At 45.0% G+C, this 27,421-nt stretch overlaps 1 protein-coding gene across 3 annotated transcripts in view; it reads right to left on the reverse strand.

The window, feature by feature from the left end:
- Nucleotides 1–27,421, reverse strand: part of PDE4D (phosphodiesterase 4D) — a 1,324,573-nt gene that overhangs the window by 649,023 nt on the left and 648,129 nt on the right. The window contains exon 1 of one of the 3 annotated variants that reach the window (XM_086960666.1): nucleotides 26,222–26,889. The exons of the other annotated variants lie outside the window; for them this stretch is intronic. Coding sequence (XP_086816792.1) covers nucleotides 26,222–26,286 — 65 coding nt within the window. The 5' untranslated portion in view covers nucleotides 26,287–26,889. Of the gene's footprint in view, nucleotides 1–26,221; nucleotides 26,890–27,421 lie in introns of those variants that run through there. 3 annotated transcript variants of the gene reach the window in all.

Genomic DNA, 27,421 nt, shown 5'->3' on the forward strand with positions numbered 1-27,421 from the left:
CAAGTCATACTGGCTGCCGAGAATGTGACCCTAAAGAGATGCTCCGTCTTGAATCCTGCAACTTTGATGCCACTTCCAAATGAGATTGATGATGAAATTTGTACAGATCATGACTGCCTTGATGTGACTGAACTATGCACCAAACCGAGACCTGATATTGTAGATGAGCCATTGACTGACCCCAATGAAATATTCTTTGTTGATGGTTCATGTGTAAGAGACAATATCGGTCAGCTGAGAGCAGCTTATGCAGTTTGCACAATTACGAGAGTAATAGAAGCCGCTTGCCTGGAAGGAGTACACTCCGCTCAGGTAGCTGAAATTGTTGCTTTGACGCGTGCTTGTTTAGCAGGCGACAAACTTCGAGTCACCATATACACCGATAGCCAGTATGGTTTCGGGGTAGTTCATGATTACGGGCAGTTATGGTCTCAAAGAGGTTACATGACCTCCTCGGGTTCTCCCATTAGGAATGGAGAATTCGTGAGACTATTGTTAGAGGCATTGCAAGGCCCGACAGCCATTGCAGTTGTCAAATGTGCTGCGCATACGAAAAATGTAGATTTTGTGTCACAAGGTAACCGCTATGCGGATGAAGTAGCGCGTTACTGCGCAGAACAGGGATATTCTCACACTGATGTAAAAGTGGGGGGAATCCAAGAAAGAACGGAATTGACAATGTTGTTAGATACTGTAGATACGTGGGATGAGCTAAGGAGTGTTCAGGAAAATGCACCAGATGAAGAGAAAAAGAGTTGGGAAACAGCAGGTTGTACTAGAAGTGAGATGAACTTTTGGATCTCTGCAGATGGGAGAGCAGTTTTACCAAATGAACTTGTTAGTCCAATGGCAAGGAAATTGCATGGATCAGCACACATAGGTAGAGATGCTATGGTGAGAGTATTCAGACAAACATGGTTCAACCCAAAGTTTAGAGTAGCGGCAGAAGCAGTGTGTCAGCGATGTGCGATCTGTCAGCAACTAAACGTGGGAAAGAGAACACCAGTCACATTGAGTCACATTGGGAGGTCTGGGGGGCCTTTCAATAGAATGCAGCTTGACTTCATAGAAATGCCTAAATGCAATAGACTCAGATACGTTTTAGTGATCGTCTGCATATTTTCTAGATGGGTTGAAGCTTACCCTACACGTAGGTGCGATACACTTACAGTAGCAAAATTGTTACTTAGAGAGTTAATACCGAGGTTTGGGGTGCCATCCTCTTTGGAATCGGACAGAGGAACTCATTTTAACAGCGAAATAGTGAAGATGCTATGTTCAGCTTTGGGTATCGATCAGAAACTACATTGCAGCTATCGACCAGAAGCTTCAGGGATTGTAGAGCAAATCAACAGTACAATCAAGTCCAGACTTGCAAAGGTTTGTTCATCAACATCCCTGAGTTGGCCAGACGCACTTCCAGTGGTTCTTATGAGCATACGTAGCACACCAGATAGAAAAACAGGTCTCTCTCCTCATGAAGTGCTAATGGGGAGAGCCATGAGATTGCCATCGGTTCCGACTGAAGCCCTAGTGAACATCACAGACGATTTGATCTTGGACTACTGTAAGGGACTATCTGATGCCGTTAATTCTGTGTCCCTCCAGGTCCAGGCTGCAGAGGTTCCATCAGCACAAGATTTGTGCCATGACCCGAGTCCGGAGGACTGGGTTTTGGTGAAAAAACACGTCAGGAAGAACTGCTTAGACGTGCGCTGGAGAGGACCGTTTCAAGTCATACTTGTGACGAACACTGCAGTAAAGTGTGGAGGCCTGCCAAACTGGATACATGCCTCACACACCCGAAGAGTGCCAACACCTCTAGAAGAAACAGCTCCTCTCTCGGATGAGAATCCGGCGGAAAGCGGAGAAGCCATAGAGGGGGAAAGCCAAGCTGTGGAGGTGATCGAAGAGGTTGAGACTGAGACGGAACAGGTCGACGAAGGTCAGGACACCAGTGGGACCGAAGTCGCCTCAGGAGAAGAGAGTAATTGGGAGATCGAATCAGATACTGAACAAGTAGAGAGTGACCAAGAGACAAGTCCAAGAACAAGGAGCAGGAGGACAAGGAGTGACGAAGCTAGTTGGCCGGAGAGAAGGAGAAGGCCAAGCTTAAAAGCACAACAAGAGAGAACTCTTGTCCCGATCGCTGAAGGGTCGGAACAGGAGGAAGAAACTACAGACTCAGGCACTGAGAGTCCAAGAAGATCAAGAAGGGTACGTGTGCCCTGCAGAAGGTACGCCACCCCAGAGTGGACCTATCTAGCAGATGTCTTGGGGACAGAAATCTGGGAGAGTGAAGAAAGTGAAAGTAATCGATCACGATCCATTTGTGGCAGTGGAGATATGGATGTTGACGCCTGGACTCGAGACTGAGGGGTTACCGACTTTCACACTTCCCATACCCCCATATTTGAGTCAAATCAAGGATCTAGTGCTAAATAGATTACAGTTTCCAACTTTTGGTCATCAAATTCCAGAGGAAGAAGAAAAAGTCATTTGTTTTGAATTATTAGAACTTGTTGTGAAAGCTGCAGGTACGAGAATAATTGTTGATGCATAAAGACTTTTGTATATAAGCTATAAAGAAGAATAAAATTAGGGATTACATTTAGAGGACGGAGAAGGGTTAGGGTTGTCTGTTGCTAAAGAGAAAAGGACATTGGTTGCGAAAAAGAGACTTTTTGTTGATAAAGAGCACTTTACAGACTGAGAAAGCAAATAAAGCAAACAAAGACTGGAAAAAAGAAAACTTTTTCGCAAAAGAAGGAGCTACGCTGTTTGATGACATGGAGAACGGCAACCCAAACCGAAAAGCTAAATGTATAGTAGGTACACTTATAACAGTAGTAATTTTTCTCATAATTACGGTAGTGACAATATCATACATAATAGGACATGAAAGCGATAAAGAAACAGCAGATGTAAAGCCTGTAACGACTTTGAGACCTGCTCTTGTGGGAAAGAAGGAGGAGAGCAATGTAATACGTGAAAAGGCGTTACTGGCAGATGAAGCTCGTAGATTACACGTAGACGAGTCACAGGGAAACTTTAGGTCAAACGCATATGCTAAACTATTGTACGAGTATATCGATGCCATGGAGGCCAAAGATTGCTATGTTTGTATGCAATTACCGGCTTCTGTAGACGAAGGCATTAGATATCATCATCTCCCACTGACTTATGGGATAACATGTAGTTTACTGCTTAGTATATTTTATGGTAGAGAAGGGTTTGAGTACTACTTTTCAAATTATGATTCGGTATTGCCTGAAGTTCCGAATTATAAGCAAATGAATAAGTGGGACTATTACAAAAAGGAGGATAGACTAGCCAAATTCTTTCTTCCTTGGGATACATTAGATACATCATACGCACGCAGAAATAATCTGACTTGCAAAGTGTCAGAGGTTGAGAAAAGGTTCATAGGACAAGTAGATGACCGGTACAGAAGGCAGAAGATTCTAAAAATGTCAGGACAGTGGAAAACTGATTGGACCGAAGAAGAGAAGGCACATAAAAAGAAAGGTAGCAATGGTCCAATAGCTTTGGATAGGACGCAGAAGGGAAAGTTATGTTTAACTCGAAGCAAGACGTATTATGAGAGTGTATTTGTAGGTGAAGTAAATTGCGAACATGCTTTTAGATTAGAGTACTATGCGAAAGATTTTATGAAAGAGATGCAAGCTATTCCAAATGTGTATTTTGTATGTGGAAGAAATGCCTATGTAAAACTGCCCGACAATTGGTATGGTTCGTGTTACTTGGCAATTGTCTTCCCCAAAATATATCATGCAAAGGATTTAGCGATCATAGAAGGAAAGGCTTCGACGAGAGCGAAAAGGGAAGTAGGAGATGCAGAAGTAGTAGGAGACGTATTTGGAGCGATGTTTCCTTTGTTAGGTTTAATACTTAACGATGTTAAGATCAGGAGACTAGCTACCGTTGTAGATAGATTGTCTGCAAGTACTGCAAGGTCATTAATGCTAGTAGAAGGCGAGATGCAATCGATTAGAGCAATGGTACTTCAGAACAGACTTGCTTTAGATGTTCTATTAGCGAAAGAAGGCGGAGTTTGTAAGGCTTTGAAGGTTCAGGAATGTTGTACTTATATTCCTGATAATTCAAAACCACTTGAGAAGGTCATAAGCAACATTACACAGATTCATCAAGAGATCGAAGATTTATCAAAAACAAATGTTTGGGAAAAAGTAGGTCATGGAGTAGGAAAGGTTGGGAGTTGGTTTGCCAACCTTGGTAAAAGCATAGTGTGGTATATATTAAAACCTGTGTTAATAGTATTAATTTGTATAATAACATTATTAGGATTTGTGAAATTGTATAAATGGTATAGGTCGAACCAGTTACAACGATCAATGAGAGAACAAGAAAGGAGATTAGCTGCTTTACAAGATCAACAGTATAAAAGTTTGAGAGCACTCGAAACGATAAAAAGAGGGAATGTTGTAACTAGTTCTGTGTAAGGGTGCTATTCAAATTGCTTTTAGTGATGACTCCTAAAAGTCATCAAAGGGGGGAACTGAGAGAGCGCAATTTGAATAAAACGTATATCCGAGCCATATTTAGAAGTATATAGCATAAACGTAGGAATGAAACGTATATCGTAACGTGAAGTGGATGCTTATAGCATAAAGTTAACAGAGGTAACAAAAGTAATATAGGAAATGTAACTGTATTCACTTTAGAACATGCATTAGATTTAGAAGGCCCGTATACGTAGTGGGCTAATGTCGAAATGTGTAGAAATGCTTACGAAATGTAGAACGTGCAAAGTAGAATTCATGTACACGTGTAACTTTAAATGGAGAAACGGCGTGAAATGTAACATGGAGAAATGTGCAGAGAGCATACACGGCGATGTAACAAATGAGAATATAAAGTTATACTCTATGTAATTTATATTCTATGTACAATGTATTCACTTATACGTAAAGGATTTGCTAAATGCGATTGTATATAAATGTGTGTTAAAGGTTATACTGTGTAGAAGAAGTTTGTAGGAATGTTAGAAGAGTTTAGGTCATTTGTGATTTTAACCTGACTGATCAAGGGTTCGCAGGAGTGTAGTCCGCTGTATGTAATTTAGTGGGCTCACAGGAGTCGTGAATAGCCTTGATGTGAACGTGAGAGCCAAGGAGTCTAGTTCTTGTTAGATTTAAGGTGACAATGCCGGACGAAGTTTATTGCCTAAACGTGAGAGGAGACGCTTGGAATTTGAGTCTTGTTTTGAAATGACCATTCACAGGACCAAGAAAGGTTATATACATAGTCATAAAGATTAAAGTTCTGCTGAGGTTATAGACTTTTGATCCGAAATGTCAAATGAAGTCACCAACAAGAAGACGAAGATGGCGTCTAAGAAGAAGGGTCAACTTAACGGACGACGCGAAAGAGACGAAGCAAGGAAAAAGCTAGAAGATGACCTCACGGGGAAAGTCCGTGGTGGGCGTCGAAGGGGCGTTCCACCCACACTGTGATTGTGTATTTTAGGGACAGCACCCTGGGGAGGAAGGCAAGCAAGTTAGGAGCTCAGGGCGAAGCGCAGATGGCATGAGCAGATGTCCAGAGAGAGAGATCAGAGCGCAAGAGAGCAGTAGGCCGAGGACCCTTAGAGAGCGGATGGGTAGGCAGCGAGGGTACTGCTTCTTAAACTTAAGTTACCTTTAGAGGCTAAGAGAGTTTGAACTTCTTTGGGAGTCAAACTGCTGACACCTTTTTAGGAAAGGAACTTGCGAAATAGGGATGTCACTTAGTATAGAGTAGGGACAGATTTAACTTGATTATTTTTCTCTTTCTGTAGATGACGCAAAGGAACCACTTCATATCGATGCTTTTTAATTTGCTGATTCTTGAACTGACTTTAATTGTATTCGTTTGTAGACTGAGGTTCTTTAGGGAATATATGTTCCTTCTAGTTCCTGTATATTAGTTGAATTTGATCCTGAGAGGATTGTATTTGCAACTTTTCTTAATTTTATATTAAACCTTTTAAACTTTATCAGTTGTAAGTGGTTCTTCAGAGTGGCGTCAGTTTATGGGGTTTATCTAACCTATGCGGGGTTTGTCTTTTACTCAATGACAGATAACAAGCGATCCAAAATTTACGAATGAGATAAGTTATTAAATTGATCATAAATTGATATTAAAATCTCATTCCCCGCATCACCAAACACCTTTATAACCTGATCTTACCAATAGTTCAGGTGTGCGTTCCCTGGGTCACATGACAGAAAACCTGAGTCTTTCCACAGTGCTACTTGTAGTCTTTACAAGAAGCATCCGTCTTCCAATCTATCATCTAGCCCCTTTAGCCCCTTTGGCGTTAATAAATGCAGCCACTTAAAAAAATAAACTTCTCTGTGATAGAGTCCTTGATCCGTCAACTCGTTGTGGTCATTTAGCCACAACTTCCGGCAAATGGCTTACCTTGTGATACAATTACTTTAAAAGTCATCGCCACTTGTGCTTTATTTTGCTTTGTTCTGAAGTGACTTTTCTGTTTGTTTATTCTTTCTTCATATTTCATTCTGTTTCGGTAATATGTGAGCGGCGTGGACCTTCCCTTATCGGGTGTATAGGCTGTCAGCACCCGACAGCCTGGTGTGTGCACTTCACTTTCGAGCTGTGCCAATCCTCTCACTTTCTCCACCCGTGCAGTGCATACTGGGACTCGCAGCTTCAAAGCCCTGGCCACGGTGATTCAGTCAACTTTCAAAGCAGGGTCAGCGTTGCAGCAGGGCTGAAGGGGAACTCTTCCTGCCAGGGCCTGCAGGAGAGGGGATGACAACCAGGCGTGGGAAGTTGTAAGACACTAGAGGGCAGATTTACAACTTCTGGCGCATCTCTACTAATCAGAAGGGATGCGCTAGAACAGTTGCGACACGCCAAACCAACCGTGGGCCACCACTGATGCGCTGCATTTACAATGCGGTGCACCGTGGTGCACGGATGGGCAGATGAGTGTCGCATCCCCCGGCGGAAAGGCGGTGCATTGCTGGAGTTGCATCGCAAGCGCGACGCAGCTCCAGCAAGGCTCAGGGTGCCCCTATGGCTAACATGCTGCGTCAATCCTTATGCCTGCTTCAGGCAGGCTCAGGGTTTTGAAGCAGCATGACCATAAAAGTGACTCTGTGAAATCTTGTAGATTTCACTCAGCCACATTTCCAAGGCGTTCCTGCGTCGGAACCCCCCGGTGCCAGAACTCCCACATGTGGCGCAGGACATTACACCGTGACGCATCTCCCAGATGCGTCACGTTGTAAATATCCAGCAGCATGGCGCTGGCTTTGCGCCGCCGCTGTGTCACAAAAGTGATGCAACGGCGGCGCAAATGTTGCATATGGGCCTTGTAAATCTGCCCCTTAATTCTGTGTCAGAGCCAGGGGCGCAGCTATGGATAGTGCTGCAGGCGCTGTAGCACTGTGGTGTGGACCGTGGAACCCTCGATATGCCACTGGCAGTACTGGCATGGGTGCACCAGGATAGACTGAGCTGGGAAGAGCTGGAGTGCCCTGGAGCAGGGGGGCAAAGGGGGCACGGGCAGAAGTAAGGGGGTGTTGACAATGCGTACTGAGTGTGCAGCCAGCCTAGAGGTTCAGCTGTGGGTTTGCACATCTCGCGCTGCACCGGCTCTCGGTGCTGGATTTATTGGCTTTACAGTGGCCTGAGCTCATTGTAGCACAAGGCTGCACTGACTGCACTACACTACAAGCCGATTCAGGAAACATGCAGTGCTCATCTGCACGGTGGTGTATTTATTAATTATTGTTAAAGGACGAGGTGTGATGCATGTACTAATTTTTGTGGAAGACAGCACTGTAAGCTCTCCTGTGCTGCATGTGCTCAGTGGTGGACAACTGTGAGACACAGTCAAGAACTGAGTACCTGCACTGCTTTCCTTTGACAAGACATAGCCTGCACTTGTTTCATTTGCAGTGAGAGAGCCTGCACTTGTTTCATTTGCAGTGAGAGAGCCTGCACTTGTTTCATTTGCAGTGAGAGAGCCTGCACTTGTTTTATTTGCATGGGGCGAGCCTGCACTTCTTTCATTTGCAGGGAGAGTCTGTACTTCTTTGATTTGCATGGAGCGAGACTGCACTACTTTCATTTGCAGTGAGAGAGCCTGCACTTGTTTCATTTGCAGTGAGAGAGCCTGCACTTGTTTCATTTGCAGTGAGAGAGCCTGCAGTGAGAGAGCCTGCACTTGTTTCATTTGCAGTGAGAGAGCCTGCACTTGTTTAATTTGCAGTGAGAGAGCCTGCACTTGCTTCATTTGCATGGGGCGAGCCTGCACTTCTTTCATTTGCAGGGAGAGAGTCTGTACTTCTTTGATTTGCTTGGAGCGAGACTGCACTACTTTCATTTGCAGAGAGAGAGCCTATTTGTGTGCTAATTAGAGTGGAATAAACGATTGGCTGTTTGCAGCATCGCTGTAAAAGGTACCCAGATGTACACACTGAACATAATGTGAGCAGGCATGGCGCATCAAAGTTGGTCAGTTGCATTACCTCAGCAGGCGTGGGGCCTGTCGGAGGGAATTTGTTGATAATTGTCTCATATGATTTAGTGGCTGACTTGGTGAAAGATTTAAAAATGCTCGTTTGACTCTATGAATGTCTTTGGCAAAAAAAGTTTGTTAGTCTCTATGGATGGATTCATGCTTTGCCTGCCTTATCTCAGGCATGCTGAAATTCCCTCACACCACTCATGTTGATTTTAATTTACAATATTTCTCACTGCACTCCTGCATTTTGTTTGAATATTGCTGCCTAACTTACAAGTACTTGTTATACATTAGCCTGTTGAATTGGTTTTAAATCTGGCAGGTGGCCCTAGTCACCAGAAGCAAGACCACATCCTCATGTCTCAGCCATGCTTTTTCTGATGCTGCCCCTGATATTAGAATAATAGTCCACTGCAAATCGGACACTTCCTTCACTTCAATACATTAAATGGGCTTTACTGTGCACCTGTTGTATTGGTCTTTTTTGCAGATGATTTGTGGTGTTTGGTGACCTTATTGCTTCCATGTTTTCTTTGTACTTTTATTAATCTGTTTTACCTGTATGGAAATCCTTTTTATGGATTTTGCTAATTTCTTTGATCTCTTTGGCACCTAATCACACTTAGTGATCCTAGTCTACTTTCTAGAGCAGGCATCAGCAACCGGATATGGTGATTATTGTTGTCAATGCACCTGTTATAAGCAAGATTGAGCTTTTTACTCTGTATAATTTGTAATTTTGCCTTGTCATTGTTTTTATGAGGCTGGGTTTTAGATATGCAATGATGTATAGTGAGCTATATGTTTAACCTTTAAGGCAGGTGCAAGGGATGTGTTATGTTTTGTAAAATGGACCTGTTTTATTCAAGTGGCCTGGTCCAGATCATAATCGTTCTGGCATGCAAAAAAAATGGATGTATGACGGTACAACGCGTGCTTTTACAACGCGGACCGTAACGACGCAAGTTTTACAAAGCAAGTTGTTACAACGACTTGCGTTGGGGGGCGCTGGATAGTGGATAGTTTAATTTACTATTCCAAATGCAGTCCCCGTGGATACTAGGGAAGGTGTTGGATAGTAAATTAAACTATTACCTATCCTAGAGTGCCCTCCAGCGAAAGTCGTTGTAATGACTTTCGTTGTTAAACCTGCGTCGTAATGGTACTTCGTTGTAAAAGTTCCGTTGTGAAGGAATGTTTGGTTTGTTCAGCATGAAGACTGAAGGTGGGGAGCTGGTTTCTGGCGTGTTAAACGTGTAATACTCCCCTGTATTTGGTTAACAGTTCCCTGGGCGAGGCAGGTATGCCCGTTAAACATGTGGGTGCTGCTGAGCTCATGTCCTGGGCTGGGAAGCTTATGTTCTAGGCTATTTTTCAGCACCTTGATCTTTTTTCAAGTTTTTGATGTTTCTATATTGCCTCTTGGAGTCTTGGTACAGCACTGTGGCTAATAAAAAATGCTTCCCTTGATATTACTTAGCAATGCATTGTATCTCAAAGTCTCTTATGAAGCTCTGTGGTTATACTGAATAAGCAGCTACCTATGTTATCTGACATCTCTTGTAATTAATCTAATGTAATAACTGCACTTTAACAATTGCTTTATTAACCTTCTTGCTTTATCAAATTTGCTTGAAAATGCCCCATTTGTCCACTCTTTTTTTCAAAAATTTCCCAAAAGCATACCCCCCCACCCTCCATCTCCCCCCCTCATGACCCTTTGGTTGTTCGGGCATGCTCGCTACGCTCGCTCGCTTTGGTGCAGTATGACAATAATTTTACGCCACACCACCTTCAAATGTCACCAGCCGCCACTGATAAAAATACACCTTTCAAACGTGCTCTTCAGACTATGGAAGACTCTGGCCTGATACTGGTGCTCACTCTGTGTGGTGTCTTGTGCTGCTGCAGGGTCGGAAAGGGGAGCTCAGTTCCTGTATTGTGATACCCCTGTACTAATAATTAGGGCAGGTTTTTCTTTAGTGTGCGAAGTGTTTGTTATTTCCAGCAATTCTGAGCTGTACACAAAATTGCTAAGAGGGAAGATCCACCCAAAAAAATTAGGCCGATCAAATGTTTAGGTCTGGCTTCGAGACACCTTTAATCTTACCAGTCTCATGTAATAAAAACAAATGCATAAATCAAAAAATACATACACCTCGAAAGAGGGGCATTGGGCAGGCATCTTAATTCACTGGCCTGTTGCAATGCACGGTCATATTTTGCTTCCTGTCAACGCAGCAAAGTGCATGGGTCAATAGGTCACACTTCAACCAATGGCCTTCTAGCTCTGTGAGCATCGGCAATTTTCCTGATCACGTGCGCTTTCCATAAAAAGAAGTGCCCTTCAGTGCCAGCCAGGGCTGGTGAGTTAATGTTTATTTTTCTTTGCATTCATTAGCCTTTTATTTTTTACCAGTCATTCGGGTTAGATTAATTTGAAGATAACAGGGCTTTCGCTTTGCGCCAGTAAAAATATTTTCCTCTGATGTGCATTAAAACTAGTTCTAGATGTACTTGCCTGATAGGAAGCACCTGTCACGTTCCACTCCTGCGGGATTCGAATTAAAAATTATTCTAAGAGGGTCCTGCACGCTTTTATTCGCATCAAATCGTGTTGCATCGTATTAGCATTCCGCAGATTCAAACTTTTTCCGAGGAATTCTTAGAGAAAAGAGACACGTTCTGGCCTGCGCTGGAACTCACCCCGGCCTCACCTGAATGTGCCCCGTAGGAATGTAGCTATACCTTCACAGGGGCACTGTAGCTATTTGTTGTCACGGCGTACACGAACGAATGAATGCATTGATTAATCGTGATGATACAGTTTACATGATAAGAGAAAGTGCAAACAGCAAATGTAACAGATAGAAGTATGTACGCTATCAAAGGACTCTTTTTAATACATGTTTAAGAAAAAGCTATATTTTATCTGTGCCATCCAGTGCCTGCGTTCAGAGCGTGCACTGGTGTCCTGGCCCATTTCAACATGGTCCTTAATGGTACAAGAAAGTGCAAGGTCAAAATGACAGTGCTTAAAAAAGTGCAACTAATCTTATGTGAAGAGACAGGCAGTAGCGCAACATTAATAGAATGTGGCACGACAATATCGCTGGACCACCGACAGCATTTATTACCGTACTTTCTTGTTTATTTTTAACCTAGTGTTTGCATTCATACTCGACTCTATTCTTCTGCACAGCAATGATTTAAGTTTCACTTTTAAGACACCACATTTTGCCTTTTTCATGTGTATTTATTATCACCAGTTCAAATCCCTCCAGGCACCCTTGGTTCTAAACATCTGAATGAGCGTTATCACATTCGCTGGTGGCTTCTTGAACCATACTAGAAATTATGATACTCCCCTATTTCATACATAAGCAAGGATTGGCAAAGCCAATAGGTCTCGCCTTTGTAAACTGGTGACTTTGCCAATGGCTTTTAGCCACGCTGCACAGCATCGTGATGTTCTGCAACATGGCTGGAGTAACAACAAAAAAAAACCTCTGAAGTGGCCACCTGCGTCATTTTGCAGGAACGCACTCTACACATGCCTACAAAATGATGCAGCGTTTTAAAAAAAAATTCTTTTAGTTACTGATCCAAGTTGGATCAGTAAATAAAACAAAATAAAATGTGCAACTGTTTTTTCTTTTAAAGCAACGTAGCGTGCTATATACCAACCTGCCCTTTGCCTTCCAATTCACTGGAAGCAATCTGCTAAGAAGTCAGGGAATCAGTAGGTATCAATTAGAGTCAATAGCACTATGACACACAAATTGAAATATTAATGTGCTCTCAAAAGACAGAGCATGCCTGGAGAGGGTGCTTCACATGACTATGTATGAAGAAGCTAGAAGTACATGAGAAGTAAAAAGATCCATCCTTAGAAACACATTAAATGTGAATCTGGTCTGAGTCAAAGCAGGACTCTCGGCTCAGCTGAGCCATGAGTATTATCGTTTTGTGAGTACTGACTTGGATGACATTTTTAGGTCTCGGCTAGCGTAGGCTGCGCATGCGCAGTCTCGCTGGCAAGATCTTATGTCTCAGAGTAGCGAGGCTTAAACCCGCCCCTCTTCTCCATTGGCTGGCCTCCTAAACGGCGGCCAGCCATTGGTGAACAGGTCTCTGTGACATCATTGTCTGGCTGTAAGCCTCGTCCTTTTCGGATTGCGGGGCGTGTTTTTTTCGTTTCTTTCTCACCTCGAAAAACACGCCCCTCAATCCGAAAAGGACGGGGTTTACAGAGCGCGGCGAGCACTTGTATCAGAGCTGACGTGTTGGTTACGTGAGTTTCATGGTGCTATTGACGTTCTTTTTCTTGACTACCTCATAATAGAATTTAGGTTTTTGAACATCCAGGTGCGGACTGTTGACAGTATAGGTAAGGTTGATGATAAGAAAGTGAAGTTTGATTGCTGAGTCTGCATCCAGATTTCCACGGTTGACTGCATTGAACAATTATTTTAGTGAAACGCGTGACAAAAACAAACGGCGAGGTGACTGCTGGAGCGGGTTACACACGTCATCGGGTACTAGAATGTTTGTTCTTTTCTGCTCAATGGAAATACCAATTTTTTATAATTGTTGCACTCTGGACAAAACATTGGGGCTGGCTGTAACCATGCAGTGTTTTTCAGCTCTTGCACGCGGTTGAAAATGTGAAGTGGACAATTATAGTGTTCGTCTGTGGGGACACGTGGCTTGCTTTGTGTACATTCGTGTACTGAAGAGTTATGGCTCATGCAGTGAGGTCTAGAGCATAACACTGCTGTGTCGTTTTTATTAGTGTCAAGATTAAAAAGTGTTTTATCTTGGCAATTGCGGGGGGTTGCAGTCTCCCGCTGGGTGGGGGCTGTCCCGAGGGCATGGAGAGTCCCGCTCACAGGCGCCAGCACTTCACACCCACTGGAGCTGAAACCCCCTCCCCGCCCCCTCTTCTCTTTCGCATTGTCTGTCTCGCTCAATTTTACTCAGTCTTTGGCCTGTCCCTTCTCTCGGTCTTTATCCGCATTTTCCTCTACTTATCTGCCTTACACCCTCTTGTTCTTTCTTATTTTCTCCCAGTCGTGTTTTCTCCGTCCCCCCCACCCCCGGTCCTATTTAGTGCCTTTCTCACTCAACTTGCGCCTGCTCTTAGAGCACAGCCTCAGAATTCTAAACGATGCGTCAAAAATAAGAGCAGTTTAAATTGCCAGTTTACACAAAGGCTGTGCGGTCTGGTGCCTTTCCATCTTTCCCGAATCGTTGCCGACATGAAGCCGTCCCAAGAACTTGCCATCACTGACCCTCACTCACCCTCACACCCCATCAGCCTCACACACCCTCTCACCCTCACATATCCTCACTCACCCTCACCCTCACACCCCCTCACCCTCACACCCCATCTTCCTCACTCCTTCACCCTCACATACCCTCACCCCCTCACCTTCACAACCTTCTCACCCTCACACACACCCTCACCCAACCCCTCACCCTCATACACCCCCCTCAGCCTCACACACCCCTTCAGCCTCACACACCCCCTCAGCCTCACACACCCCCTCACCCACCCTCACGCACCCTCTCTCACCATCACACACCCTCTCTCACCCTCACACACCCTCTCTCACCCTCTCACCCCCCCCCACTCACCCTCTCACCCCCTCATGGGGGTGGTTTTTCTCACCCTATAATGATGTTTGGCTTTCACAGTCAACAGACACCAGTGGAGGGAATACACTTTCATGGATCATGTCCTCATATATATATTCGATCACAGCTTTCTGGCGCGGCCAAGTGTTGTGATCTGTAAAAGGATGGCTTGACTCAGCTGCGCCAAGGGTTACATATTTTAGTGTCTACTGCAGCAGTAGCCACAGGGAGATTGTGTAATATGAGGTGTAGTTTCCGAATAAAGAGACAGAAAGGAAATACTTGAAAGGAAAATCCCTTTTTTCCTTTTCCCATAACCATCAGTGTTTATGTTTATTTGCAGTGGCGTAGCTAGACCTTAGACCGCACAGCGCTGTTCTTACTTTTGCAGCCCCGCAGGGCCCCCTGAAGAGAGGGGGTGGTGCGCTGGCGAATGCACACTGAGACGGCTGGTTAAAAGATGGGGGAAGCTGCTACCACCAAAACTGACCGCCCCACCCTTGCTATGCCACCGTTTCATTGCAACAAAAAAAAAAGAAAATACAAACGCCCTCTACACACAATTGTTGTACTATGTACCAAATGTAAAGCTCACAAGAAGCCAGTGTTGGAGCTCAGGGTGGCTCATGAAGCATCATGATTTTGAGGACTTTAATATGATTCTTTGTACATCAAACAAGCAATCCCTTTGTGACTTAGCGAAGTTTCAAGTAGAAACCATGATACAAACATTCACTGTGACACATTGTCCAGAAATTACAGGATTTCACTAGCAAGGGATTTTAGCCACATAACGTATTCAAATTTCTGTTAAATCTGAGAGTTACCGATTTCTAGAATTCACATGCAGCCACACGAAAAACAAGTGAATTTCTCCATATAATGTACTAAAATTGCAGTTAAAGCCGGAGAGTTATCAATTTCCAAAATCCACAAGCAGCCACAAGAAAAACAATGTATGGCACACCGCTCCACTGCATCCAGCCAACCACTGACCAGAGGGAGCTCCTGCCATTTCAGCCAATCGCCGTTGACTAACTAGCTGGGAAAACGAAAAAAACAATGGAAAACTTAGGGGCAGATTTATGATGCCCTTGCGCCGCAATTGCGTCACTTTATTTGACGCAACTGCGGCGCAAACAATGAGCCCTATTTACAACGTGACGCATCTAGGAGATGCGTCACGTTGTAAATCCCTGCGCCATAAGGATGCGTTCCTGCGAAGGGGGGGCGCTCCTGCGCAGGAACGCCTCCTGAAATCTGTGAGATTTCACTCAGTCACTTTCAGGCCAATGCTGCGTCAAAACCCTGCGCCTGCTTGAAGCAGGCGTAGGTCTTGATGCAGCATTGTGTAGATGGGGCACCCCCGAGCCTTGCTGGAGCTGCGTCGCGCTTTTGATGCAACTCCAGCAATGCACCACATTTCCGGCAAAGATGCGTCACGCATCTGTGCCGTTTTTGCACCATGGTGCGCCGCATTATAAATGTGGCGCACCATGGGTGGCGGAGCTGTGGCGCACTGTGGCGCACGTTAACTGGCGCATCCCTGGGGATGCGCCAGTTAACATAAATCTGCCCCTAAAGGTTTGCAGTGCTAAACAGATGTAACCACGGAAATAAACGAAGGACAAAGTACTAGCCCCTATTTCGACATAAATGCAGTGGCCATTTTGAAGATGTCTGCAATTATATAAAGTGTTGGAAAAATGATTAATCCCCCAAAAAACATGGGCAAATTTGCATTTTTGTAAGAATTCAATCTATTTACTTTAATTAAGGCACGCATGGAAAATAATTCAAATGCCAAAGCACTAAAAGATGCTGATATTTTTGTTAGAGGATGTGGCATAACATGGAGAGCTGCCGACTTTGGAACTGGGAAAGAGGTTGTAGTCTCGGTATTGACTCTCCCGTGCCTACAGAAACGCAGACATGAACCATTTCAAATGTAACTAAAACCATGCCAGAAAGTTTATTAGCACTAAAATGAGGGAGGTGTTGAACACTGACAACAGGAAGGGGCGGGAGCAATGGCAACATGACAGGCACTAGCAGATAGGAGCATATCGTAGATGTGCTTAAGGGAAAACGAGAGCAGCAAACAAGAGACATCACAGGACCATTCTATGCAAATAAAAGAGTGCCTGAACAAACAATAAATGAATTTAAGCGTAAGGGCACATATAACAGGGGTAGTCCCCACTAAATCGAAAAAACAATCAAAGGTGGGACAGCAAGTAGCGTTCCACCAGTAAAAAGAAAGGACTACAGAAAGGCACACAAATGAACAAATGAGAAAGTGGTGGGCGTGGTTCAACAGCACAGAGGGATTACAGCATGACTCGCAGAGCAGCGCATGTGCACTGACTCTAGGCTTGACCTAAAAAGTGACATCCAACAACAGGAGTGCAACACAAGAACACACAGGAACTGCTAACACACTATTTCCAACACACATTCAAATCAGCACATTCAAATTGGCACAAAGAAAGTCTTCCATGTATATGGTAAATCTGAAAGAACTCATCGCACTTAATAAAATCTTCTTTAATAGCGCACTTCATACCATACTGCCATCCCAAGCACAGTAAGCACCAGGTGCTATTATTAGCAGGGAGGAATTTCAGGAAATTTCACACTTTGAGAAAACGAATGTCTTTCCATTGATTTTCCTCACGCCAGTATAATCCCATCCCCATATTCCTACAGCCAGATGGTGCTCTCAACAGGGATGGGACATCAGGCTGTGGCGATCTGCTGTCATCTGGGCTACGGAAGCGAAACACAATGGCTGCCACTGGTTTGCGTCATCTCCTTTCCCAGGGGATCACCCCATGGCACAAAGAGATGGTGCGGACAACAAAAAAGGTATGCACCTATTGCTCCAGTCCCTGCGCGGCAGGAGAGAAATCCCCACTGCAGTATAAGGACACTTTTAATCCTAAATAACTGACACTAAATGTGTAGTTGGGAGGTCATGAATTTTGCAATTTCTCCCACCCCAAATTATTATTACTCAATTCAAGGGCACCAATTTACTAGCCTTAGAAGAGTGGAAGATTGAGTTGATCTGGTCAGGATCTTAAATCTCATGACAGCAGGTGTCAGCAGTGAGTGCTTACATCACTCTGTTATCCTGCCCACCTCTCAGTTCATATGTCTTGATTACTGAATGTAGATTCCTCGCACTCTGCCTTTGCAGTATTTGAAGGGAAGTTTCACTCTGTCAGTTCTATTTTGAAGAGAAAAATGTCTCCTTCACAAGGAAGTGCTATGTTAGGAACTGTGCCCAAAAGATTGGACCTCAAAACTAAATTTTACACGTAAAGTGGAGAACACATCCTGCTTCACCTAGATCTCGATAAATAGATAACAGTCATGGACGGTTATTCACCAAAATGGCAGGGGTAGTAAAAGTGACATCACACACTCTTTAACCCCTGGGGGGGACCACTTGTTTCATCTTAAGGCCTCAACAGTTTCCTATTTGCTGCAGAGGGGCTAATGCAATGGCCAGGTGTGGAAAGAAGTACAGAAAATCAACAAGATACTTAGGCCCAGATAAAAAAAATATCAAAGAATACAACACAGCACTCAACATTACAGTACATATGCCAAGTCTGCAAATTTAAAAGAAATAAAAACATTTCTCCTTTTAAAGCCTATTTCTAAGTGGCATTTGTTTCTGGTGAAATGCTGTGTCTAATATTGTCAGTAGGTAGTGTTTTGCATCAAAAACCATAGGTGGTTGCATGGAAACATCCTTAATGCAGAGTAATGCGCTGCTTTGCAATACTTTGAGACACCTTTTCAGTGCAAAACAATCTTTGTGCTAGAAGGTAAACCCTCAAAAAACATTTTGCGCATTGGGATGCCTAAGACAAGCCAGGGATAGTAACTGCTACCCTTAACCACCTCGAACTGACATTCATCCATTTGATAAGTGAAAAGCAATTCCTTCATATTTGCTTCCACTAGAAAGGGCCCCCAGGGTCCTGCTTCCTTCAGATGTGCCCTAGATTATGTAAACTGTGGTAACTGCTGGCACAATGCCTACTCCTTGTCAACACACATATTATGATCTCTGCTGTAGAGTTATCATAGCAACAACGGCACACTAGATCTTATCAGTGCTGGATAAAGAAGTGTTATAGTTTAGTTTCATTCAACATCTTAATACAGTCCAGAAAAGAGACGGTGTTGATTCAATTTAAAAATGAACATTAGCGAAGGCAATAGGTCTAGTATTGGCTGCCAGCATTTTCGCTTCATCAATGCTTGTTTTGTAATACGTTTTTGCAAAAATGTAATACTGGTAAAGCCGTCGGACTCTTGTCAATCTAAAAAATAACACTGACTTGAAGCAAAAATATTTTTTGGTCTTAAAAAGGACACATCAAAATTGTAGTCCATGACACGCAAGGGAACTACTTTGTGCGTGGATGTGCTCCTTGTGAAAGGGGGGAATGCTGTCACCAACAGTGATGTTAGCCAATGTGGGAAGCTGCCCTGCCCACTGCCCCACGCTGTATATTGTAGAGGGTGGAAGAAAAATGTGACTGACACAATAACAGACTAATGGATGAAGACGGCTGGTTGAAAGTCCCTGTAAGTAAGTATATTATACATATAATTTTAGTACAATGAAAAGGTCTTGGCTACGCCAGACCTAATGAGATACACGCAAGAAACTGGAATGTCACGGTATTGGTGATTCTTTGTGTGGTATTATTGTATTATTTTACCAAGAAACAGTAACATCAGTGCACTTGTTTGAGCACATCTCCACTCCAGATAGCTAAGGGAGTCTGTTGGCAAGCGAAACCTGCAATACCATGCTATGTGTTCTGGCACTTTGTTTTGTCTAGAATTAAAGTTATGATAAATAAATGCTCTTGATTTGTGCTAGCCAGAACTAAACACTAGTGACGATATTTACTTTTTCCAATGTTAGATCTAGGTCATGAATCAAAGTATATCGAGGGTAGCCTCGCATTCTCAAAATAATGGAATTCTTATAATATTTGAAGCCAAGTTTGTTGTTTTCTGTATTAACTTCATCATGGGTTGTCTCTTAAGCAAGAACTTGTTATTGTAAATCTGTTTGGCTGTTATCACACTGCGTCAGGCGTGAGCAAAGTGACTGGAGAAAGACAGCGGCAACGGAACCAGAAGCAGCAATCACGCCACCCTGTTTCTGCCTCAGATCTAGCTCCATCACACCGGAGCTAGGCCCGCTATGTTCAGTTCATAGGGCACCCAATACTTGCAAACTGATGTTTGAATGAACTATTGTTTGAGAAAAGCAGAGGAGAATGGAATTTTGGGAAAGGATATGATGGTCGGTTATCACCTCCAGCCGGCCAGCTCCACCCGGGCCTGCGGCTGTGGCGTTGCTTTGGACCATCAACGCAACGACCACAAGAAGCGCTCCAGGCTCTGCACCAGAGGGGGCGCGCCTTCCGAATGGGAGACAGGGTAGTTGGAACTGCATAGTATTTTATACTGCAGAGATGAACAAACACGCACAGCAGCAAACACACACCAGCGCGCGTACACACGCCACTGCGTGCGCACATCACACACATAGACACATACCATCACCGGCACACACAAACACACACTTCAGGTGCTGCATGGGAAGTGGCACACCTTCTGAATGTGAGGCACAGTTGTTGGCATATCATAGTATCATATAATGCTGAGATGAACAAGTGGACACACACAGACACACCATCACATACACAAATAGACAGACATACACCAGCACGAGCACCCACACACACACTAGCACATATTTTATTACCACCTTACATGTTTCCTTCTGACCTCGACTGCTTGCACAGCCGTGCACCACGTGAAACCGACAACATGCTTTATGCACACAACTGCAGCCCTCCCTTCAACATCCAGAACCCGTAGAAAGTCAGTTCAGAAGTAGCTTCACCTACTCGGAGCATCCGTGCTAGGCCTCTCTTTGAGACCACTAAAATTCCACCACTGTCAATCACTTCCGGATCCTCCATTGCTCTTGCTTCCGGTTATCGAACACTCCACAGACACCTTCGTACCAGCACCAGATGCTTCTGCCAATCAATGTCTTCAGTCAAAGGCGCGTGGCTACAAAGCAATCAGCAGCAGCCATCTGTGCGAGGGCCAGGAACCCTTCAGAGTCAGGCAGCCAATCAGCATGAAGATAAACATCTGCATAGGAAAGTCCAAACTCCTCAGAACCAAGCCACTTCTACAACTATGCCCCACGAGCTATCTCATCTACGGATCTGAACACTCAAAGAAGCACACAGGTATTTTTAATTTATATAAGGCCAACATGTGACCTAAATACTGCACTTCGACTCTGAAAGCTTAGTGCCTCAATGCACCGACACTCTGCCTTTATTGTCTGATATTCCATATGAGGTAAAGAAACATCTCCCGTCCTCCCCGTCGGCACTCAGGTCAAAACACCGCACATCCTGGCCCAGGCCGGTGTTCTTAAACCATGCGCTACCTTTGTTGTACTAAAAATGTCGCTGCCTTCCGTACATGCCTTTGGTGCAGAGAACACAGCAGCGGAAATCAGATTCACTAAACATGTATAAACCACAAAGAAGTGTAGAAGAGAAACTCAAACTGGAAAAGAGAAATTCCGGCAAGAAATCTAGTCCACTGTTGATGTTCCCTTGAGAGCGCCATCGCACGAGAAAGGAGTTTCGTATTTTGTGGCGTTCCCTTACTAGTAGGGGAGCGGGAAAGACTAGGCTGCGCCTGCAGGGACGCTGATCACACCTGAGGTCAAAGTTAGCCAGCCCACCTGGTAAGGAGCAGGTGCAAAGGGGGCAGAGACTGCTGGCGAGCACAGGGACAAGGCAGGCACAGGGAGGGCTGCAGCCACTCACAGCCTTCGATCCAGCAGAGGAGAGCATCATGGGAGGGACAGCTGGTCATGCCGGGCTGTGCAGGGGGCCGTCCCAGGCTCATTAGCCCTCACTGCGCGGAGCCAGAGGGAGGGGGTCCAGCACTCTGTGGAAGAGGCTGGCAGAGGGATGCCTGAAGAAATGCTGAACACCCACAGAAAAACCCCAAATACCCCGGTGTGCAGAATAAGGCTTAAAGGTGCTGGGGATAAATCATAAAATTCCACAGTAGAGAGTGATGCTCAGTGGGGGAAATAGTCAGACATTTCTGGTGACAGAGTGAGGTCCGGGAGGGAGTCACCTACAGTAACCCTGAGTGCAGACAGCACACTGGGGCTCAAAGGATAGGAGCACCGTTATTCTTGAGGGCAGGGTGTGGAGAAGGAAACCTTGCACGTGTGATTATGGTTGTATTTATATAGCGCTTACTACCCCTGACGAGGCGATGAAGCTCTTTACGGCGAGTAACGCGCTACTCCGCCACCCAAGGTTTGTATTTGCATTTGATACTTGTAAAGCGCCCAACTCATCCCCTGAGGGATGTCCCGGCACTGGACTGAGTCAATGATGGTTGTGATTAACAGCCTCAAGTGGATACAGCCATGTCTTCAACTTTTTTCAGCAAATCCGACACAGTGTGTAGATCCTGAGGGAAGAAGTTAAAAGAGCGCCCAACCCTCTGGGATTTCTTAATTCTTTTACAGGAAATCAATGCCTTTACTGACTGATCTGAGATTCCGAGTAGGCTTGTAAACTTTATTTACAAATAGCCTGGGGCCGTTGCCATAAAGTGTTCTGTGCGCTTTGGCACGCAACTTAAAGATGGCGCATTTGCGGACTGGTAGCCAATGGAGCTGGTCAAGGCAAGAAGATGCTGAGCTCGATTTACCTATGTTGCAAATAAGTTTGGCAGCTGTATTTTGGACAGTTTAAAGCCTTGAGGACAAATAATCGGCCATGTCAACATACAGTGCATTTCAGTCAATCCTACTCAGAATTAACACTTAGATTATGTTCCTTCTCCAAACTACTGGGCTCCATCACAATAATTTCTGGAGGATACTTAGCAGTCCGAAACAAGTCCCTGGAACCCTAGTTACTTGATTGTGCAGGGACAGAGTTTTCGAAATGACAAAGCCCAAATTCTAAACTCCTGTGTTTTGGTGTAGGTACGGGGCCCTTGCATAGCTGGCCACCATGACTCATTTCAGAATGTTTCAGCACCTCTGAACAACAACATTTCTGATTTATCTGCATTTAGTTTCAGACAGCAGAGTTACAGACACTCTGCAACCTCAGAAAGACACTTAACTAAATGATCCCTTATTTCATCACACTTATCATCAATAGAAATAATTTGTTGATTGTCATTGGCATACATGATGATCTCAAATCCTCTTTTTTCACAATATTGACCAGGGTAGCCATATATATATTAAAGAATGTGGGGCTTAAAAAAGCCCAGGGGAACTCCTCAGGGCCAATCTTTGGGGGTAGATTTAAAAGGCGGCAACTGTGACGATTGTGTTCTATTACTTAAAAAGAAATGGAACCAATGCAAGGTGGCTGAATACAAACTATTTCATGCAGGCTTCGAAGTAAATGAGGGTGAGACAGTATCGAAGGCTGCTGATTATAGGTTAATCTACTGTTTATTGTTGGTTATTGCGATTAGTCATGTGCTCTTAAAAAAATTGCATGCATTTCCTCCTGTTACTTTGTGATATATCATACTATACTAGTTAGGTGAGATCATTAGTGGGGGCTATGTGCTTGCAGGAGAATGGATGGTAAGATAGATAAGGGAGCCGGAGAAGATTAGTTTACCCATTTGTTGCTTCGAACGTTCTGCGCCAGTGCTGAACGTTCGAAGAAACGGGTGCGGCCTCGTCGGCCAACGGACGTGCGCAGCACTGGCAAGGTAGTGCTCGCGACGACCGTTGGCCAACGGCAGCACTAAAGGGGTTCATGTTCGTTTACAGGGATAGGGTTTTACAGAGGGGAGGTTGTGATCTGTGAAATGGGGTATCAGCCAAGTTCAGAATAACAATATGAAGGATTAAGGCAAACATGAGACTGATAGGAGGCTGCACTCAGTAATGGAAGACATGCAGAGGATGGACATTAAGAAGAAGGTCGCGGATGAAAGGAAGGAGAGGAATCAAGTGGAAGTACATCAAGGTCAAATGTATATGCAGGGGTTTAGGAGTGTAGTGATTGAAGTCTTTCTGAGATAGCAAGCAATCTGAGGGTGTAAGCTGTAGAAAGAGACAACATTAGACATAGATGACACGCCTCACCTACATGAGGAGAGCATTATCGAGAAAGCACAGTGTTTCAGAGTGCAGCGTAAGATCGAGGAAGGGGGGGACATCATGCATTCCTCAGCGCAGAGAAAGACCGAGGAAGGGGATAAGTAATGTATTCCTGCAGGTAGCTCTAACTGTTCATAAATGAAAAGGGTCATTTGAAATCTCAGATGTTATGGAGTGCCAAGTGAGGGTCCTGTTCTGGAGAGGGGGAGCACCATTTTATGTCTGTTGCTAGAACTGTGGACTGATAAGGTTGGAGAGTAGACTACCGAAGCAAGATGTGCTTAGATGCAAAGACAGGTCTGAAATAAAAGGTTGACTCTATTCGGAAGCTTGTCTTGTCAATAATCAATAAAACGATGTTTAGGTTGTACATAAATATGTGTGTGTGAGTATCTTGCAACAGCCCTGTGCGGCACCATGTCACAACTCTTTCCTGCAGACACACTCACCACCAAGTGCTAGCAACAAGAAAAAAATAAAATGCAATGTCCACAAGAAATACTATGGGTTATATCTGTCACTAAACTGGCATAAATATAAGGCTACAGACTCAACTAGAGATAGGCGAGCATTTATTGATTTTGAAGGTCTTCAAATAGCATCAGATCAGTTGAACAGTGCAACACTTCTTCACCTCTTTATGTTAGATCATCACTTCCTGTGTGAAGCCAAGACCAAAGTGCCCCCATCAGCTTTACATTGATTTGTATTGCCCAAGTGCTACAAGCATCATACTGCCCCCTCAGGTTTGCATTAATCGTCAGAGCCCATGTGCCAAGATAACCATATTGTCCCATCAGGTTTATCCAATCTGCAATGGCCAATAGCCCATGCCGTGGACCAGCAGCATGCACGAGATACCACAATCATCCCAGGACCCAAGACAGCAGGTGCCACTGCTGCCATCAAAGCTATTGTCAGTCTAATGATTGACAGCGTTGTGGCGGGAAGGACATCCACTGTCATCAGGATTCTTCACACCTGAGGAAGCACACATGGGGACGCAGGCCACACGTGCTGTATGGGCGGACGGACCACTGATTCTACTTATTGACTGATAGAACATCGGTAAATGGCCCGCACAGTCAGCATACATTGTTACTTTTCTTTGTCCATTGTGCCTTTTCTGTTAGTTTATCCAGCCCACATTCATCAATACAGTCACTTGTTGTAGTCGGATGCCATCCACATGCCACTCTCTGTTGGTTCTTACTACCACAATCCAGTGCTTTTTTTTTTGGTCTATTGCTGTTCTCCCTGAGGCGCTCTTCCAGTGAAGCGAGAATAACCCAACAGCATAGCTCCAAACACCTCTACACTGCATTGTAAAGACGCCCCTGGAGTCACCTTGGGCAGTGGATGCTGATAGGCCAGTGCCGAGGTGTTAACAGCATCCCTTCTGTGCCAGTCACCTCTGTTTTTACACACAGAGGGGTGGACGCAGCTACCACTTTGGACAACAAACCCTCTAGGCCCAACCACCAACCAGTCTTTTCAGTAGACCACTGGGCAGCCATTTTGTGCTCTGCTCTCCATGGTGACGAGGGAATCAATATGGGTGATCCGAGCTGCCACCTGTGCACGAGGGGATGCATTTCAGGCTGCATCAGCAAGGTTTCCGCCATGGAGCCTGAAACCTTAAACTGAAGATACGGATCCCTGGACAAGCCTTTCTACTTAGCTGGCTATAATTACCCGCAATCATCTTGGGAAAAACAGGATAAGTGGCATTGTTTCTTCATCAGCGCTGTAGGAAATGCTCGTTTGGACTGCTGTGGGAAGAGCCCAGGAATGCTGCTGCTGTGTGCTCCTGGGAGATGGTGCAGCAGGCAGGGAAACTTGCAAGAGAGGAAGGAGAACAGAGGCAAATCCGCACTTCCCAACTACCGCGAGTCCGCTCTCTCCATGTGTGCCAAATGAGGTTAGCGTGACATTTCAAAGCCATTCAAATGGCCCAATGGAAGGACACACTTGATAAGACATCCTGGGAACACACTGAAGAGTTGTGACCTCAGAGTATACACATCTGAGGGAGAGACAAACAGCCCTGCACCCTGCTCATTCCACACTAAAACATCAGACTTTTAATCTGCCACAACAATACTCTTCAGCCATCAGTGGCGGGGGCGGGTATTGCATAACCACCTATACAACTCAAGAATGGCATAGTGCTCCGATGCAGCCGAGAGGGAGAAGGGCGCTATGCAAAAAACAAGTTAATTATAAGCTCACATGAGAAACCAGCTAACAGCATCTCCAGGGCTGCCGTTAATACCCCTTCTATAAGCCTCACGATTACATTAGTCAGATCACATTATTCAAATGACATTAGTTAGTTACACACCTCACATATACAATATGGTATTTTTACACTATGCACTCAATGCACACATTAATTTAGCGCTTCATACTTAAGAACAACTTGGTTTGCATCAGCAGAGGACAATGCAAAGGAAACGGGTATGCCATGCAGTGCCAAGCAAGGTGAGAAGAGCATAGCAAGGGAGGCGCTTTGTCCTTGAAGGCAGACTGTAAAAGCAATGTTGCTCCGAGTCAAAAGTAAATCTGGGAGGTTTATGTACATTCCAGTACGCGTCAGACTCAAAAAGCGTTGCCAAAGCACACACACCGTGCCATGAAAAGAGGGCAGAGCCGCACATGAAAAGCTGCACCAAACTCGCACACTCATATCCTCGCTTCACGAAATAGTGTGATCCTGGGCACGTCGCCGTATCTCTCTGTTCCCCGGTTCCATTATTTGTTCAATTTGAGAGAAATGATAATACAAGCCACAAACTGACTGAAGGTATGTAAGAGGAACTTACCAAGCGCCATCTGTCGCCCTCAAGGAGCTAGTAGAGCGAGATCTCGGCTTCATAACAATACTCATGTTTGTGATAGAATTCCGCAGGGTTTGGGCGCTGAAAGTTCCCCTGATCCTGCCGCTCGCATGTCACACGCTCCACGGAGGACACAGCGCGTTGTCGGGGTCCGAGGGCACAGGGATGCTCGCACTGTGCCAGCGGGGTTCCGGCATGGCTCTACCCACGTCCTGTCTGCGCGGAGACGGGTTTCTAGGAGCGTTGGTGCTGTCTACAAATGCAAGCACTTATGCGGACTGACGAGCCCCTTTCTTCCCAAACTTGTGCGGCTAAGAAGCGGCAGCGCTGCTGTCCCCAGCCTCGCATCGCCGGGAGAGGAAGAGCAGAGCGAGTGGCTTCTCCATCTGGGTCACCCGGGACCCTCGGCTGCTGACGGGGCGCCTCGGCTTCTTGGACGCGGTTTCCAAAGGGAAAGATGTTTAAAGGTTGCCTCGATTCCTCCCAACTCCAGTGTCAGGAAGAGAGTCAGATGTGAGGAAACACCTCCGAGGCTTCCGTAGAGGTGAGCCTGTCAGGAAGGCTGCATTAGGTCACCACAATGCCTTCCTTCACCCCGGGCTGCTCACGAGCACGCGCCTGTCATCCCCACGACGACACTGGCATCATTTGTGAATGAAACCGAGCGCTTCCCGGGGTGAACTCTGACGTCAGCCCGAGCACCTCGAGGAGCCTGATGGAAAATGCAAGTCCCCTGGCGAGTCAGCAGCAATTACTTACAGCTCAGCCTATCACAAGGGGTTAAGTGCACTGTCAAAAAAAAAACTTGTACAGTATTCCCGGTTTACAAGCGCAGAAGGAAGTCGCTTCCCAAACTTTTTAGAACGACGACCCAATTTTTAGAAAGACAAACTTCTGCGACCCACCTAGCTTTCCTTTAACTGACATTAGGCAGAGATCATTTTTAATGTAATACTAGGCATGCTTTCAAATGAGAATTACCAAAATAAAATTGGGCCTCATTTATGAGCCCATGCGTCACTTTTACGCCGCCGGTGCGTCACCAGTGGCGTAAAAAATGTGCCTTGTTGCGTCATATTTACAAAGTGACGCATCTAGGTAGATGCGTCAATTTGTAAACCCCTGCGCCACATTATACCTCCGCCAGGTATAATGTATGCAAGGGGGGCGTATTGACGCAATGAA

Source organism: Lissotriton vulgaris, chromosome 3_1 (genome assembly GCF_964263255.1).
Source record: "Lissotriton vulgaris chromosome 3_1, aLisVul1.2, whole genome shotgun sequence".
Taxonomy (NCBI): Eukaryota; Metazoa; Chordata; class Amphibia; order Caudata; family Salamandridae; genus Lissotriton; species Lissotriton vulgaris.